The sequence below is a fragment of the Triplophysa rosa genome, linkage group LG3, assembly GCF_024868665.1.
Source record: "Triplophysa rosa linkage group LG3, Trosa_1v2, whole genome shotgun sequence".
NCBI lineage: Eukaryota > Metazoa > Chordata > Actinopteri > Cypriniformes > Nemacheilidae > Triplophysa > Triplophysa rosa.
Genome location: NC_079892.1, coordinates 4,819,230 through 4,838,036, shown reverse-complemented (window position 1 = coordinate 4,838,036; position 18,807 = coordinate 4,819,230). Strand labels below are relative to the sequence as shown.

The 18,807-nt window shown below is 40.8% G+C and overlaps 1 protein-coding gene across 1 annotated transcript in view; it reads left to right on the top strand.

Annotated features, from left to right (window-relative positions):
• The window catches only part of lrp5 (low density lipoprotein receptor-related protein 5), a 50,452-nt gene that overhangs the window by 7,298 nt on the left and 24,347 nt on the right, over positions 1 to 18,807 (top strand). Inside the window, exons 2-8 of the mRNA XM_057330160.1 lie at positions 518 to 718; positions 1,105 to 1,324; positions 5,801 to 5,998; positions 8,666 to 8,862; positions 10,589 to 10,720; positions 13,546 to 13,942; positions 14,016 to 14,187. Coding sequence (XP_057186143.1) covers positions 518 to 718; positions 1,105 to 1,324; positions 5,801 to 5,998; positions 8,666 to 8,862; positions 10,589 to 10,720; positions 13,546 to 13,942; positions 14,016 to 14,187 — 1,517 coding nt within the window. The remainder of the gene's footprint in view (positions 1 to 517; positions 719 to 1,104; positions 1,325 to 5,800; positions 5,999 to 8,665; positions 8,863 to 10,588; positions 10,721 to 13,545; positions 13,943 to 14,015; positions 14,188 to 18,807) is intronic.

Sequence of the window (18,807 nt, the reverse complement as noted above, 5' to 3'; positions counted from 1 at the left end):
GTTCTGTGGCAGGAACCCACATTTGCTTGTCAATGTTGATATGGTTCTTAGTAGAATGGCATGTTGGTAAACCACAGCAAGGCACCCCAACCCTCAGTACACCCACCATAGTCATTGTGTCATTCTTGTGTGCCTCTTATGACATCATAGGATGCCCCACCCACTCCCCCAGGCCGTTATTGACTGCTATGTGAGTGGCACTCGCTGGCACATGCAGACTGTTGCGAGGTGCCAACTGGCGGTCCCCATGGATATGTCTGTGTGCCAAACCAAAGGTCAGACATTTCCGTTGTTTCCGCCGCTATTCGGCCTCCAGAGAGCGTCACATGTGCCTCTCATTTAGTGCAATGAGTTCATGAAAAAGCAGATTATTTAGAGAGCCGGGGTCGCAGCAGACAGACGGAGTGCATTGCAATTGCGTTGTTTGTGTTGCAGAGTCATGATTTGAGAATGTAAAAAGTATAAAGCATATTTTATTTCAAAATCCTCATGGTCGTTTTGTGATTCTCATCATCAGGTTCTCCCCTGTTGCTCTTTGCCAACCGACGGGATGTTCGGCTCGTGGATGCCGAGGTAGGCCGGGCGGAATCCGCCGTGGTCGTCAACGATCTGGAGGATGCGGCCGCAGTGGACTTTCTCTTCTCGGAGGGACTGATATTTTGGACGGATGTCAGTGAAGAGGCTATTAAACAGACCTACTACAACTTCTCTTCTACCTGTAAGATCATTTACCTGCTTGCCTTGTCATTATTCACAGAAGTTCCTCCTCTCTGTCACAGCTTTCAAATGTTGTTCAGTTTCTGAATCAAAATACAAAATTATAAACAATACATCTCAATTCTCCATGCACATACAGTATGTGTAAAAAATAATTTTAACATTTTAATTTGAAAGTATAACAGCAGAAACAGCACAGCATAACATAATATTTATCAATCTCTATCTAATCTCTATCGAGTGATATTTTTAATTCAGTATAGCTCTTTTTGCAGAAAGTAACCTTATATAATCTTATACCATTCATTTGGAGGCCGAATAAAACATTTGAGGAATTTTTAAACTGATAATACTGCTGTGGAACTCAATGGAGGCCTTGTCTTGCAGTTATAAAGGAGGCCACGGTGGGCAGAGGGCAGACTGCGGTTGTTTCAGGTCTGGATTCTCCCGACGGCTTAGCCTGCGACTGGCTCGGCCGCAAACTCTACTGGACCGACTCTGAGACGAACCGCATCGAAGTGGCTAACTTGGACGGCACCTCTCGCAAGGTCCTTTTCTGGCTAGATCTGGACCAGCCCAGGGCCATAGCATTGAACCCTGCCCATAGGTAAGTTTCCTTTTCACCCATGAGTTCGCCGTCTTTGTCATTGGGTGGTCTTTACGTGCATCCTTCAAACCTTGACATTCATTAATGCGTGCCCTGGTTGTTTATTTACAGGCCGTTAAAACTTCCTCCTAAAGGGAGGTTGAGATGCAACGTAGCATTTAAAGGCATTTAGTTTTGTTCCGGTTGTATAGCGTACAGTGCCTGTATGTCAGACCCCGGTGTACCCCAGGGGTGGTTTGTGAGTCCCAAAGTCAGCGATTCTACTTGGGTGTCCTCATCGACTTTGCTGTCGAGTTGGCGTGTTTATATGCAACATGTAACTCGAGTTCAGAGAGATCTGTCTCGCTCGCATTGCATAAGCCCCGTCTTAGTGTGTACTCACGTACTTGGCTTGAGACGTATTGAGTAATGCCCACTTTCTGTTTCTTGCTTTTCCCCCTTGTAGAGAAAAATTTCAGCTGAAGTTTGATAAAAGCCATTTAGGTTTGTGTGTTTCTGTTAGATATCTCAGGAGATTCAATGGAGTTCTCGGGTGGGCTTCATTTAAAGGGATGGTTCACCCAGAAGTCATGATTTACTCACCCTCAAGTTGTTCCAAACATGTATACATTTCTTTGTTCTGTTGAAGAAAAAGAAAGATATTAGGAAGAATGTCAGCAACTGACATTTCTGAGGAGATATTTTGAGGAATTAAGGAAAAACTAAAAGTTCTAGGGCGCCTTTGACTGCCATGTTAATTTTTTTCGACTATGGTTGTCAGTGATGTCCCAGAAATCTCAGTTTCTAACATTCTTCCAAATATCTTTCTTTGTGTTCAACAATTTATACAGGTTTGGAACCACTAGAGAGTGAGTTTTTGGGTGAACTATCCCTTATAGTTTCAACTTGGTCTAAGATGTTTTTCTCAAAAGTGCAAAGGAGAAACAAGAATAGAAACATTGTTAAAATGTGTTAGGATATGGGGGGGGGGTAAAAAATGTAGATTGTTAAGGTCAAACAATCTGGATTTGGGTACATTTGATGAGAAATGTTTGAGTTCGTATTGAGATCTACAATGATGTTAACTTTTATTTCCAGAATTTGCTAATTTGAGCTCAGTTTGTGATATTATTGAGAGCTCTTGAAACTCTAAAAGAGACATTTGTAAGTTTTTTGGATCTTTTTTTTTCTCTGGAGAAATATTTGAAATGCAAAAGCTTATTTGCTCTCCATTCAGTGTCATTAATGTTTAAGAGAAGTAATTGAGATATTAAAGAGAGCTCATCTGCAATTTTTCTTTCTTCTGTGTTTTATCGCCTGTCCCGCTGTAAGCACTGGGCTTTTAGCTCACTCTGTATTTACAGCACTCAAGAGCTGGGACATTTCTCGCAGAATGCCTTTCGCTTCATACAATATATGATGAAGACATTAAAAATGGAGCCAGACACTTTTCCTGGCCTTTGTCCTAAAGAAACACATCCTTACCACTTACATTCGCTGCCTGTTTAGCCGAGTTCATTACCCCCGCAGAATTTGCCGGGATAGGCGTCCTCCCGCGGGAGATCCCGTTACACTGCAGTCTGAAAGTTCACGTCTGGCGTTTTCGAGCAGACATACCAAAAAATATCAGCTTCGTGGTCTTTTATTTTCTTCAATTTTCGCCGCCCGGGAGCTTTGAGCGGAGATTTACCGCGGTGCTCCGAGACCTCTGTTGGGGCCCCGATTCAGATCAGAGAAAGGGGGGGGGGCTTGGCTTCATACAAACCCCCGAAAGCGAGAGCAACCGCATGCAGGGGCCCCTGAATTATGTTTGTCTGTTCTCAAGACACGTTCATTGTGTTCACGTTCTCGGAAGGAGTGAAAAGATGAATAACCATCAGATGAAAAGAGTGGGTGTTTTTTAATTTATTACCGTGTTTAGTTTTCTGACCCTTCATGAATCTCTAAATCCAACCTTTTTATTTACCAGATTTTATTACCACGGCACATTCAAATATCTGACAGAAAGTTGTATATGGAGTTATGTAGTGATGATGTGCCTGGTATTTAAGGTCTGGAGATGTTCTTCTGTTCTAGACATTCCACCAGCTCACGTTTGTCTGTAGACACATTCAGTGGCTCCAGTTTTAAGCTCATGTGATCTTCTGTGTTGCTTGGCCAGGTATCCGTTTAATGCCTTTGTATAGCGCAGACAAAAATCATTCTGTGTCTTTATTTCCATCTTTGGAGGAGAATGATTCTTTAGGCTGGTTTTGGTAGCATCCGTGAAGCCAGACTTAGCCTCATTTGTTTTGCTCTGTTAAAACACTTTGTCCACTAAACTCTTTACCATTTGAAAATAGAAGAAATCTGCAGAGCACAAAGTGATTGACAGGCGAAAAGCCGATTCAGGTGTTCTGATTGGTTATCATGGTGCACTCAGTCCACACCTAGTTGTTTTTGCTTGGTTTTTTTTATAGAGATGCACCGATATATCGGCCAATTATCAGTATTGTCGATATAAGCAATAAAACAGTTAAAAACAGCCGATGATCAGAGCCGATATATCCTGTCAATCAAAAAAGGACAGGAAAATGCAATGAATTTGTTTCTGTATATAGAAAATGTTAAGAAACTTCACCAGTTTGATGTTCAGTGTTAAATGAAACAAACAGTATTCCTTTATTTGGAATGACATGAGGGCGACATTTTTTTGGGGGAACTTTTTATTTCATTGTTATAAACCTATTTGGCACTGGATACGTCTTTCAGCGTACTGTCTTTGAAACAGTGACTTTGTATTTGTTACGTCCATTCACTGTCGCTCAGGTTTAATTTCTACCTAGCACAAGCATTGTTCAACTCTTTGTTCTGTCAGTGGACGGATTCGGGCAGCGGTGTTGTGCTCTGTTTCCTAATTGAGAAAAATGCAGCACAACAGTTGGAAGCTAATAAGATCTCAGGGGAGGAAAGGGTGGTCGAGTTTTCATGCTTGGTCTCCTCGCTGGCATGAAGTTCGATCTAAGCGTTTCCGTTGGCGACACGTTAGCTAATTAATCGCATCTTGTTGCATTTTGTCAGTTGTCCCCGCTGCCTCTTTTATCTTTAATTCTTGCTTTCCTATTGGCCAGCGGCAAAGTACAGCTGTCTGTGTGGAGCTTTAAGTGTTGATAAGGCAACGCTGACTCGCATATGACACATTACAGATGTGGTTTGGCTGCGTAACCATAACATAATTTTCTGATTTGAGATCTGTCATTTAGGAGTACAAACAGTCGTTCATCTAATACGCCATACATGACCTAAGTAAATAGCTAGACTCACACACGTGACCTTGTACAGTATGAACGGACCATTGTTCATGTTTAAGAAGGCATGAAACAGTTAATGCCCTGTAGAAATAATATTGTTGGGCCATGTATGCACTTTTACATTTTGTACTTCACAATTGTTATAGTACATCAATACTGATGTGAAGCTATGCTAAAGCAGCAACAAAATTGTGATGTCTATCTACTGTTTGACTAGAGCACAAATTACTGTTTTTTTATTGAAATCTAAATAAAAGAAATGGTGTCATTTTATTTAGCAACAGTGCCATAAAGGTAACTGAGTAGTATAACTGAGTAGTCAGTGATGGCCAAGAACTGTTTGGTAACGAGCATTCCTTCAAATATCTTTCTTTTAAAGAAATGTATACAGATTTCGAGGGTGAGAAAATGATGACAGAGTTTTTATTTTTGGGTGAACTGTCCCGTTAAGAGATCATGTTTTCTAAAAAAAGCAAGACAAAAGTCTTGTTGTGAGATTTTTGTATTTTGAGAAGATTGTCTTGTGAGTTTTTTTTTCTTAGTCATTTGACTGAATTTTTTAATAAAACAAGTAAAATATCCAAGTCGTTTTGCATCTCAAATAAATGTATCTTCATTTAATAATGAGCAAGAAAATCATGTTTTCAATGCAGGGCATGATAGTTTAAGTTGTTCATCTTTTTATTTGGTTGAAAACAAAATTGTTCAGATAGAACTAGCTGAAACTTTTTGAAAAAAAAACTTGTATTACTATTTTATATATCGACTGCAAGTTTTTTTTATTGTTGAAGATGCTTTGTTTGGCCAGTTTGCCTTTGTGTAAGATTTCTATTTTGCGTGACAAGATTACTTAAACTAAGTTAGTGTGCTTGGGTTTAAGTGTTGCTTTGTGGCATTCTCGCATGAAGTATCTTAAGCGAGACCGTCTCTGGAAAATATAGCGTTTCTTCGGCCTGCTTTGAGAAAGCCCTGTACTTGAAACGCTCGGGTGTTGTTTAGTCTACCTCCAAATCTATGTTGTTTAGCCTTGAGTGCCTTCTTGTCAATATTTAAACCATTGCTAGCTCTATCTTACACCGTGAATGATTGTTTTTGACTGTGTTTGTGTTTGCATGCTATACTTCTTGAAAATGGCTTGATTCAAGCCACTTGCTTTGTTGTTTCCACTGAGCGAATGGAAACCGACTGATGCCTCAACTTTTCTCAGGTACATGTACTGGACGGACTGGGGGGAGGAGCCAAGAATTGAGAGGGCGGGCATGGACGGTACCAGTCGACAAATCATCGTGCAGACTGAAATCTATTGGCCCAACGGATTGACTATTGACCTCGAGGAGCAGAAGCTTTATTGGGCGGATGCCAAGCTCAGCTTCATCCACAAGGCCAATTTGGATGGAACCGCCCGGTCAGTATTTTACATTCGCCTTCACCTTTTTTGTCTCATCTTGTTGTAGTTTTCCATTTGTTCAGATGGAGGTTGAATGCCATGGCTTTGTGCATTAGTTCTCCCCAAAACCCCCGTCCGACTTCCTCCTGCTCCACTTATTCTAAACTCGAGCTGACCTCCTCGCCATTTACCGCTGTAACTTGACCCCGCCTGACGTTGTAGTCGTGGTTGGGCCAAAGAGTTACAAATACTTCAGTGTACGTAGGATTTCATAGCAGCTTCAATTAAGAGGTATGTCAAACCCTCTTCCACGCTGAGATTGGCATTGGTCGTCGATTTGTGGGATTTGCGTGAAGTCTGACCAAGCATGTAGTCCAGGAAACGTCTTTGATAGATAAACTAAAGTGAAACGGTGCAAGAAGAGCATAAAAAGGCAAATGAAGAAGGCATTTTGGTACACACATCTTGCGTTGGCATTCGGTCTTGTGCATTGACTTATCCAAGTTTTCCATGAGCTCGTGTTTGGCCCAATTTAAAAACGAATGCATCGCATCTGGCAAGTAAGGCAACCAAATTACCGCAGATCGCGTGGACAAATTGCCGGTACTTAGTTTAATTTGTAGTTTACCATTGCTCAAGTTTAGCAACAATTTAAAAAATGATACTATAAACCTGAGTATTGAACATTACAAACTTAATGTATGACGAATGTCTCTCCTATTTTTTGACAACAGGTATTAAAAAAAAAAACCTTAGCTCTGTATACTGTGGTAGGCTATATGAGACCAGTTTTTTATTGCACTTATGCTTTTTGTTGTCCTTATGTTGTTCCAATTGCTTCCATTGTTTCCCTCATCTGTAAGTCGCTTTGGATAAAAGCATCTGCTAAATGACTAAATGTAAATGTATTTATATCAAATCATGCATCTTAAGGAAGATCTCTTATTAGTCTTCAGATTGTCTAGTTTGAGTTTTTTTTAGAAACCAATAAACAAATAGTATAAACTTGCATTGAAGGAGGGATGTCAGCCATATGTAAAGATCAGAATATTCTGCCAGTATGGAGTGACTTGGAGCATCTTAGCAGCTGCCTAGCAATGGTCACTGAATAGCATAGTTTCTGAATACCCTAGCAACGGCATAGCAACGCCCTGGCAACCGTTCGGAGGGGACTTTTGCATGGCCAAGCACCCTTCAAATTGTCTTCAGAAAATTTCGAAATCAAGCTTATTTTATTGATATACTGTATAGACCACTTCACAAAATGTAAACACTGGACCAAAAGCACTTCTGGTTTGATTTTTTTTCTTCATTTGATTAAATCCTGTGTATGTAATTAAAACATTTTGATTATAAATGTTCTGTTGGTTGTATTTTGTTTAAACATTTGTGCAAAGTAAAGAAAACTGAAACAGGAAGTTGTTCTGGACCAGCGTTGTTTACGCCGTCTGAAGTGGTCTATACATTATCTACATTAAACTATTTTAAATGTTTATCTTATCTTTATTTTTTATTAAAGTGTTGCTGTATATTTTTAAATAATGAATAGCTGTGCTTGTTTTTACCCATAGTTTCCTGTGTTGTATTGCATAACCCATTAAAAACACTTGCGATGTTCTGTTGGCTTTCAGAAAAGACTTGACTGAATCAGGTTTGAGTAATTGCAGTTCTCATGCATTTGTGAATCAGCGGCACGGGTAATGACACTTGTGGCATTAAGCCATTATTTTAAGGTTCCTCGCTCAAAATTGGCTGAAGAACAGACGTTCCTCAGAGATTGTGTTCCCTGTCACCACAATGTAAATTTGCTAGCGCCTCTCTTCAAACGTTTACGCTCGGTCGTTTTTAAAATAATAAAAGCCCTGGCTCTCGCGTCTGTTGTTCCGGACACCTCTGTTTAATGGCTGTTTTCGTTCGCCGCCTTCAAAGCGCCCGCCGATACCGAGAACACGTCAAAAGCTGTGAAAAATCTGGTCATAATTACTTTTCGAGAACGCTGACCCCCTCCTTTCCGCAGTTCGTCACACACTATTAAAAACTGAGGGGCGAACAACATGTTAACTGTAACTCCTCCATACACGCTCACCCCCATCCCCCGTCGCCTCCTACCCGGGAAAATGTATCCCCTCTCATCCCGCTATAGCTCCGTGATTGATGAGCGCTGCTTCTCTGAATAGTGCGGCGTTAGGGTTCTGAGGCGGCCGGGGCTTTGATCCGCTAACATTTATTTATGTCCGCTGTCGGCCCGTGGCACAGTTTGGTGGATGCGGAGGCCGCTGTTTGGACCAGACAAACTCGACAGGCTCGGCTCAGATGGACTCCCGCTTGCCGAGGGAACTTCACTTAATAAGGGCAGCTGTACCGGTGTCGACTCCCTGCTAACAGCCGAAACAGATGTGGTTTGCAAGTCGATGACAGCCTTGATTTGTTTAATTCCCCCCACACCCCATGGAACGAGATCGTGAAGGGGTTATCCGTGTTTGCATGTGCTCCAGGTTTCCTGAAGGGTTTGAGAAAGATGTCAGTTTTTGATTGTTTGGTCTGAAATTTGCATTTTGTATTTTCTTTGGAAAGAATGAGTTTCTTATACTCCCGAAAAGGGCTCGATTTATAATCCCTTTGCGCTTATTTGATCAAACATTGCTGTTGTGATTTAAAACGTATGTGTCGTGTATACGTCTACAGGGAGGCCGTTGTGGAAGGGTCCCTCACCCACCCGTTCGCCCTCACGCTTTACAACCAAACGCTTTACTGGACCGACTGGCAGACGCGCTCCATCCACGCCTGCAACAAGCACACCGGGGAGAAGCGGAGAGAAATTCTTAATGGGATTTACGCGCCGATGGACATCCAGGTGCTCGGCTCTGAGCGACAGCCCAACAGTGAGTCTCCTACAAACACTCCTAACGCTGGCTTTGCCGGTTTAACCCAAACTGGGTTATCGCGCACAGGCCAACCCAAAAAATAAATGTGAACACATTTTTACCGTTCCATAAATCCACCGAATGGAGCAGAAAACAAAGGGCATAGATCCTTTCGCAAAACTGCGCTCAGATAATCAAGTTCCATGTTTAATTTTTTAGGCTCTGGTTTCAGTTCTCACTGTACTGTGTCTTTGTAAAAGTTTAGGCCTTTTGCCCCATGTGGCAATCTGGAGAGAGCAGTTCTCAGGGACTCAGGGAATGACATTTTTCAAGTGTCCAGCATTCCACTCTGAGCAAATAAACATAGCTCCTCACTAGAGACGGGGAACAGTCCCAGCACAGAGCAACCCCCACCTTTGTGTGTGTGTGTGTGTGTGTGCGTGCGTGTGCGTGCATGTGTGTGCGCGCATGTGTGTGTGTGCGTGTGAGGATGTGGATTGCTCTGAAACATTTAACAGCTTGCAAACACAACTAGGTAAGTGTTCGTTGTGATAAAGGAGAAATAAGAGCAAAAAAGAAACATCTTAAAATTGGAAGATAGTTTGGAAAGATCATTCAAAGTTTGGAAAGAACATTAAAACAAGATGTTTACTTTTTATAGAATACATGTATAATTAAATGTGTATTTGGTCATATTCATAAATCAAGTCAATGTTGTGAGGTTTATGGGGTTAAAGAAAAATACATTTCCAAGACACCATTACGCTTTACCCAAAAATAAAAATTCTGTCATGATTTACTCACCGTCATGTCATTACAAACCTGCATGACTTTCTTTCTTCTGCAGAACACAAAAGAAGATATTTCGAAGATTGTTGCGCACCACACAACATTGGCGCCCCATATACTTCCATTGTATGGTGAATAAATGACAACAGAATTTTATTTTTAAGGTGAACTATCCCTTCAAGGATGTTTAGATATTTTGACTGTAAACACGCTAAAAATACTTAATATATATATATTTTTTACAGCGTGTAGTAGACAAAAGCTTCAGATGTTGTTTTCAATCTGTTGCGCACTCAAGCGCTGTCATTTCCTATTTTACTCATCCACAAAAATCTGCCTGTATTCTAAAATTGCGTGAGTTTCCTCGCGTGTCCGTGAACCGTCAGACAATGTGTTGACCATCAGACAATGCAGACATCACATCTGCGAGCCGGCTAGATCTGGGATAACAAGTGTCGGGGTCATGGGCGTGCGTGTTTCCCTGACCGAGCAGATGCGTCTCGACAGCGCCGAGCAGAGCGCGACCTGGCGGAAATGGAAAAATCTGTAACAGGAAAGAGAGAGTTTTGTCATCACCTGCTATTGTTTAGAGGTTGCTGTTTTGCGATTTCTTTCCTTAAATCTGTCATCTCACAGGTGAAAAGATCATGACCTAATGGGGACAAATAATGTGAGACATATGCACAATCTCAAAGGGGTTTTCTGAAAATAAAGTCGTACTTAACGCTTCTTGCATTCAAACCAAGGTTATTTATATACCAGACCTGTTTTTACAATGACATTGAGTGCTGTGGATCATTGAACCCCATATCTGATGAACTTACACAAAATGGGTGAATGTGTGGCGAAATGTTCACACACTTGGTTTTCTGGTCATAATTTAACCGAGAGGTCGCACAGGATCGCTCAACCGTCTGTTTTATAACTTTTCTCTTTATCTGTCATTGCTCCACAGTTCAAACTCCGTGCAGCGAAGGAAACGGAGGCTGTTCCCATCTGTGTCTTCTCTCCCCCGTGCCGCCCTTCTACAGCTGTGCCTGTCCAACGGGGGTTAAACTGAAAGAGGACGGGAAGACCTGCAGACCAGGTGACCATCATTTAACACCGATGTGATGAAAACACGCCGTCTTATTTTCTAGGAAATGTATAAAGAGGCACACAATGTATTTTTAACTTTATCACGTTGTCCCCATTCTCGTCGTAAACATTAGGTTTTTATAAACTGGTTATTCGTGAGCTGGTTTTGGAATATTGGCATACTGGGCATCCGTTAAACGTTAAACGTTGCATGCGGCACAAGCAGAAGACCATGACATGGATTAATGTTTGACAGATGCCGTTCCTTCACCATTTAGCCCGAATCGCTCTCTTATGATTCAGCCGTCAGGAATGATGAACTTTTCCATGATATCTAGCGCATTCCTTCCTTATTTTTAAGTTTGGCAGTTGACCTGTTTTGGGAGATGGTTTACTGTGTCAAGGTCACTGACCGAGTCAGCCCAAGGTAAGCACAGTTCTGTCTTTCGGATGGAGACGTGTTTGTTTGTATTTTAGCAAACCTTGACTTCTTGTATGGTTTTGGGTAGTGTAGCGATGGTCTTAAAATGGAACAGTACAGTCTGGTAAACATCAGTGGTGGATACATTTTTGTAGCTGTACTCTGTTCAAAAATATTTTGTTGGCTGAATATTGCTTCGGTGTAAATTAAAATGTTCTTAACAAACATTTGTGGTTGATTCGTGTGAGCAAATCCTTCTTTTTTTATTTGGTTCTTTTGAATAAATCAGTTCACATATTGGTCAGAATGATTTTTTATCATTAGTCTAAATTTTCATGATTTATAAAGACAAAGTGACTGTTCGTTCAGAAGACGTCATTTCTACTGTAGTTAAGTTGCGAAAATAAGTGGCTCCTCCCCTTTTATTATAGCTAATAGTGTTTACATTTAGTCATTTAGCTTGGAGTTTGTTTAGAAGCTAAAGTACAGAATGATGTCATAACAATCCTTGATTCAAATTTGTGGATGTGAGAGACTGTATTTTTTGAATGCTTATTATACAGTATACTCTAAATCCTCATTTTGTCCAGTTTATAGCTGTGTTTTATGGTAATATATTTGAAGAGTTCATTTGCAAAAATGAATAAGGTTTTTTTTTCAAAAATCATTTTATATTATTGTGCATTCCAAGTAATATCAATCAAACTGCAGTTGGGTTGTTCTGATTAAGTAACAAAAACATAACACAATAAAAAAAACAGGAGTTATCTGTTTTTGCAAATAAAATCTTCATTTAAACTCATATTCAAAAGCCAGAAAAACTTCAGGTTTTTGAATGAATGCCTATAGAAATTAAGGACAGAAAGTCGGAAGTAGTACCCACATGGAAAATTACACTGAAGTATACTTAAGTATTTACTATAGTATACTGTAGTGAAATTTCTACAATGATTTTAACCTTATCATAGTACATAATAAAGTACACTACGGTATTATTACAGTTTATCAGTTCACTGTATTTAATACTAAAGAATACGGCATTATACATTAAGAAGTGTAGTGATTACTGTAATATACTACATTATGCTACAATTTACTACAGTGCAATTTATTAAATACTACATTGTATTACAGTACTTTTTCATGTGGGTAAGACCCAGTCAAAGACAGTAAAGGTATCCAGACACAAAAAATTGACTTCTCCAAAGGTTTTTCTTTCACAAGACCAAACTAAATACATTGCACCTGTTGAAAATAAAGGCAACTGTTTTGTTGGTTAGGGTGTACTTTAGCCATTAAGGACTCATTTAAAATCGAGCCTCATGCCCTGGCTTGCTATATTTTTTCCCATCCACCCCAGAACAAAATTGTATTGTCCATTGTATCTGCTCACCCGGGCTGTTAACAACACATTGCTCTTGTATTAGAAAAAATACATTCGTCCCTTTCTGTTCCTTCTACTTGGATTTTAAACTCCCTCAAATTTCAAGCAATGTATTCCCAGGCCAGGAAACAATGAGATGCATTCTTTAGCTCTCATTCCAGTGGTGCTGGTGAAACATAGACCATCCAGCGTTGCTTGATAGCGAAGGAGATGTCATCTGGCCAGATGAAACAAGGAGCAGATTCTGACCACAGGATTAAGAAACCGGTCCTGAAAAGTTGACAACCAATCAGGAAGCTTAAGCAATAGCTTTCTATATCGCCCTCTGATTAGCGGCAAGATGAGGGCAGGAGGGAATTTGACAGGGGTCCAGCAGGAGACCGGATTAATAGAGAAAACGTGTGCACACCTCTTGTTTGTTTAGCTTGGGTGGCTAAATTGAAAGCATTTGTTTGGGTTTGTCAGGCGTCCGCTCGCTTTAATGAAATGAGGGGCAGAACGAGGGACAAATTAAGAGCGAAAGAATCGAGAATGAAGAAAAGAGAAACCTTAGAAGAGTCGATTTCTCTCGTCTTTTATTGGTGTCAGCGCTGATGGATGTCACTACTTATTGGGTGCCGTGGACCGCAGCTGGTGTTGTGGGTACTGGAGCGTGGTCTGCTACAAAGGGAGATTAAATAAGGACAAGGTTGGACCTAATTGCTTCCACAGATTGGGTTTGGATGGATTCTACAGTTGGTATTTAAACCTGGCATGTGGGTTTTGTAATGGAGGAATGTGATTCTTGCAATATACCATCTGTGAGGACAACAACACAGTCGGTGCAACTAACTACTTCTGTCACATATGTTTTGATGGTAAATCTCTCCACAGACACAAATTCACAGAGGAATTTTTCTAGATATAAGAGCAGACAGTGGAGGTCAAAGGTCACAATATTTATTAATCATCAATAATATTTAAGTGCAACGTTCATTCTCAATCCAAGTCATATAAAAAAAAACATAACTTATATGAATCTTGTTCTCAGGTGCCGAACAGGTCCTCCTGCTGGCTCGCCGCACCGACCTCCGGCGAATCTCTTTGGACTTACCCGACTTCACGGATATAGTCCTGCAAGTCCGAGACATCCGCCATGCAATCGCTATCGACTACGACCCAGTGGAGGGTTATGTCTACTGGACGGATGACGAGATCAGGGCCATCCGTCGTTGCCGCATTGACGGCAGTGACGCTCAAACGCTGATCACCAACGAAATCGACCATCCCGACGGGATCGCGGTGGACTGGGTGGCGCGCAACCTTTACTGGACGGACACGGGCACCGACCGCATCGAGGTGACCAGACTCAACGGCACTTCTCGACGTGTGCTCATATCGGAGAACTTGGATGAACCGAGAGCCATCGTGTTGGATCCTGTGAATGGGTACGTGTTTGGTTTTAAGAGCAATTCATTGCTGTTGAGTTTGTATGTCTTACCGTTCGACTCACTTATGCAGGTACATGTACTGGACCGACTGGGGTGAGATGCCCAAAATCGAACGGGCCAACCTGGATGGCACAGAACGTGTGGTTTTGCTGAATACTTCGCTCGGGTGGCCCAATGGTTTGGCTGTAGACTCCGTTGCAGGAAAGCTTTACTGGGGAGATGCAAAGACAGACAAAATTGAGGTAATCTAAAATTTGTGCTATAGCGGATTGTTGGATGGGATCGGTTTGTTTGAACCTTTGCTATTTGTTTTCTCTGATTATTTATACGCCTAGAGATCTTGAGTTCAGATTCGGTGCAGATTCAATGGACCTAATATGTGGTAATCTGAGGTTTATCAAATTTTGGGTTTTGTGTTTATTGCTCAGGAATCTAAATCTGAAAAAATTGACAATAGACATCTTGTCAGTTCTGGCGCTATGTTTGTTCGCTGACCCAAACATTGTGAAACCTCGAGTATATTTTCAAAGATTTCCTGTTTTGTTTTTGTGACTTCTTTTTTCTCTATCAGAGCTGACACTTGACTGCATTCCTAGATTTGTTACGTTGTCAGTTTTTTTGCTTCTTTTTGTGGCGCGGTTTCTGCGGTCGGGGTGTCTTCGAAGTTTTTGCATTGTGCAATTAGTCAGGTACCTGTAGGCACAGGTCCCCGGGTGTCATAATACCTAGAAAGCCATTTTTCATTCCGTCTGTATAGTTGAAAGCTTGTCATGTAAACACAAAGGCAGCTACGGAAACTTCCCCCTCTTTTTTTCGCTCTCGTTTGCTTTTCTTCTCACGCTGACTGTCGACAACCTTCCCTGACGTGCTTCTCTCAGTATGAGAGAATGTCTTTCTGTACTTTCTGGAAATACTTTATCTTAGTGAAAAATCTAACCTGTGTGTGACAAGTTTATTCAGGACTCAAACTGCACATCTTTAAAGGGTTGCTTTCATTTATTGATGCACAGAACCCCCATGAGCCGACAGCTTTGGTCCGTTTACCGGTTGCAGCCGTTCAAAGCCACCAAAGCTCTCGGGAAAATGGCATCACAACTAACCTGTTTGTAACCCGGGGCTTTTAAAGCTGCCCGGTTCCCCACTGTTCCGTTTGTAGTGAAGACAGGCAGGCCGTGGGTGAACGGCAGGGTAAGACCGGCCTAAAACCACATCGAGTCCTTGTTTGCTCATACCCCGTTTTGTCTTTGAGATGCAGAGGTGGTTTTCTGTGGGCGTTAAAGGAAGGAGCGAGGTGGTGTTTTCCTGTGTTAAAGCCAGGCTGAATGAGTTGAGGATTAGGACTCTCCCGCTGACAGATCAGGCTCGGTAAAAGGCCAAGCTTCATTGAAGTCCACGTGCAGCACCTTTCTAGACTTGTGAACGCTGGTTCTCTCTTTACAACTTTACTTCCTATGGAAAAAAAACGATTTCCCCCGGGCGATTGTATTTGTGCGGTTATCAAAACTGTTTTTAACGGAAGCCTCGTACAGTTGACTGACAGTGTTCTCATTTTGGTCTCAGTTGTTGTAGAAGGTCCTTTTGTTAGGTTTGAATTAGGGCTGCACAATATTAAAGAAAAATGTGATCATTCTCAATAATGCTGTAAACAATCTGTTATACAATAATGCCTGCAAAAATCAGTACAAATAATAATTTATTGTACTTGAAAATAATTTGAATAAGCTCAAAAGTTGGACAACCAGCTATGGATGTCATAATGTCAGATTTTCACTACACAATTATTGTGGCCAAAAGAATTCACGATAGCGATATTATCAGGATATCTGTTGTTTTGGTTATGTTAAATTTGGTCATGTTAAATTTGAGTTTTTTTTTTTTAAAGTAAATTACACTCAAAATATTCGCGCAGGGAATCAGACAGGAGAGTTTGCAACTAGGGATGGGCGATATGGCCCTAAAACTGTATCACGATTATTCCTGGTATTTCTTGCGATAACGATAAAATGACGATATTTCCATAACGCCATCCACCGCTGTTTTTTTGCGTCAAGTGATAGTAGCTACATGTAGTCTAGACCCTCAGAAGAACAAATATTATCAAAAAGTAAAACCTACCCCAAATCAAACAGCTCCTAAAATATACCTACAGTATTTTTGTAAATATAAAATATAATAGTGAGATTCGACTTCAAAAGGTTGTAGTAAAGAAAAGTTAAATGAACTAAAGCTCAATAAACACATCATGTCATACCTAAAACTGTATATATTCTATTGTTGGGTGGAAACGATCGATCGCATCACACTGTCAATCACTCTCTCTTGAACTGTGTGAACCTTCTCTTCTCACAGCAACATACACTGCATCTGTCTATGATCGCGCTACAGAAAGAAAACAGAAAAATGCGGATAAAAGAAATCTAATTAAATAATCCATGCTTTTATACGCTCATAAACGTATTTAAAATAACGTAATACAAACTCGCATTTTGTACTGTATGTGAACAGGCAGCAGTGCTGTGCACGCTGTGTCGCTATGAAAGCACATGTGGGCGCGAGCTGCGCACGGGACGCTCCGTTCATCCTGTAACAGGCAAGAAAACATACTAAACAATTTACGCACACGCGCATAACATCTAACGAATGTTTAAATAAATACTTTTAGCCAAACTAAATGTTGTGGTGTAACGCATTATGACTATCAACGAATACTTAACAAACGAATTAAATAAAACGAAAGTGAAACTAAACATTAACTCGGATGCATCTACAGTGCCAACCTAAACGAGATTTAGAGCTCGTCTTTTAGTGCAAACTCTTTCTCAGCTTCACGTCCGCCCTCCGCTCTACCCGTTTTCGCTTCACATATGAGCTGTGAATGGGTCTCACAAAGAAATACGTCATCAACTAGAATTTATCATTTATATCGCGGGAAGACTAATTCCTATCGTGTGGGGAATATCTACCGGTATATCGCAAACGATATAATATCGCCTATCCCTATTTGCAACCCTTCCGACTCCAAAGGCAAAACATTTTTGTGATTCATGATATTATCATATTTATGGTAGTAACGCAAGATCAACACATTTATTGTCCAAACTAGTATATTGTGACAACTTCACAACCGAGATGTTACGCTTCTGAAAGTGAACAGCCATGTTTTACAAAACAAACAAATATGAAAGTGTCATTGCAAACCATTGAATATGCATTTAGCAAAATTCACATTTGTGATATTTTTAGATATTGTGAAGCCCTAGTTTGAAGCCTCAGTTTCGTATACTAATATGCCTAATATATTAGTCATTTTTTCTAGAATCAAGTCTTTTGTACACTTGAAACTCAGTTAAGATATTATAAAGATCTCGTGTGAATAGTACTCCTCAGGAATGTGTAAATTTATCTTAATATATTTGATTGCAGACAGATCTGAGTGAGAGGTGAGATTTCGCCAAAAGAGACGCATCTAAGCTAAAAACATTGAAGAAGCTCAGTTTGTTCTCGATTTAATCTTATTTCCATCTAAGTAAAACAGTTTTGGTTTAAAAAAAACTCATTTGTAAATTCTCCTTCCAGTGAAAGTGTCCTGAAGGAGGATTTGGGACACCCTCTCTCTCCCTCTTGTCCGACAAATAGCCCGGCCGAGGAGAGGGAAACCCTGTGGTAGTCTGTTCAGGCTTGACCCCCGCCTACTACAAAAGCTGCACAGAATAGAGGTGAACCCTTGCGGAGGTCCTTCCCCACCCACCCCACCCCTCTGCCAGATGCACTTTTGGGTGACTGCGCCACATTCCCCAAACTCCCCGCAGCTGACAGGAGCGTTCTGTTCTTCTTTTCTCACAAGGGTTCTTCAGATTCACCTTAATGGAGGCGGAGGCCATTCTTTAGCTTGCCCACTTACCCTCCAAATGGAAGAAAAGCCCTTGAAGTGCTAATCGCCCTGAGTTTCAGCGCGACCCGTCCATTTGTAATTTCTCATTAAAGATTTTCTCTTTATGCATACTGATGCACGCTTACCTCATCTCAGCTGCCCTTTTTGTTTGGCTGATTTTGGACTGCCATAGAACAGTCACATTTACATGTTACTGTTAGCCTTTTTTACCGTGCTGGTCCCTTTCTCTTTGATGGGAGGGCGGCTGAAAACAACATTAAGTTTTAAATGAGGAGTTTTGAAAAGTGCCTCCTGGCATTTGGAATGTGGCTGCTCACTGCCTGAATGGTTATAAATAGAGGAATGGAGGCTTTGGGTCCTCCCCTCCCTCCTCTTCCTGCCTCATTTTGCCTTCTTGCTTTTCCCCCTTTAACACGTCTTTTTTTCACCTTTCTGAAAGTTGAATTGCATTTTTGGACTGAGGACATTTCCATTGTTCATTTTTCATGTTTGTGAAAGGAAACGTCTAGCTGATGGGACCGTGTTGCTGCTTTAACTTGGCTAGTTTTTGTGATTTTAACTTTTGCCTCTCGCCAGAATGTTTTTGTAAGGATGGCTGAAATGTCTCGGAGTGGTTTTCATTATTTTCCACCTTTTGGAATAACAGTCAGGTCTTATATTTTATCGTACATTGTCATCTTTTAATAAAATTTCTTGAAAAGCCACTGCCATTTGTCCAGATTGTATCTGCAGACTCTGGACGTTCTCTTAAGCGGTTTCATGAGTTGCATTCTGGGATGCTTTTTAAACTAGAGTTTTTTTTCTCTCTCCAGTTCAGTTTGTCCATTTAAAAATGTAAAACGTAAACAAAAGCAAGTATTTTTTATCTTAAAATGTGTTTTTAATATTATGCACAAGAAATTCATAAAAGTTTCCAAACTTTTGACTGACATACTAAATCTTTCTTTGTACTATAAAGCGCTTTTGTTTA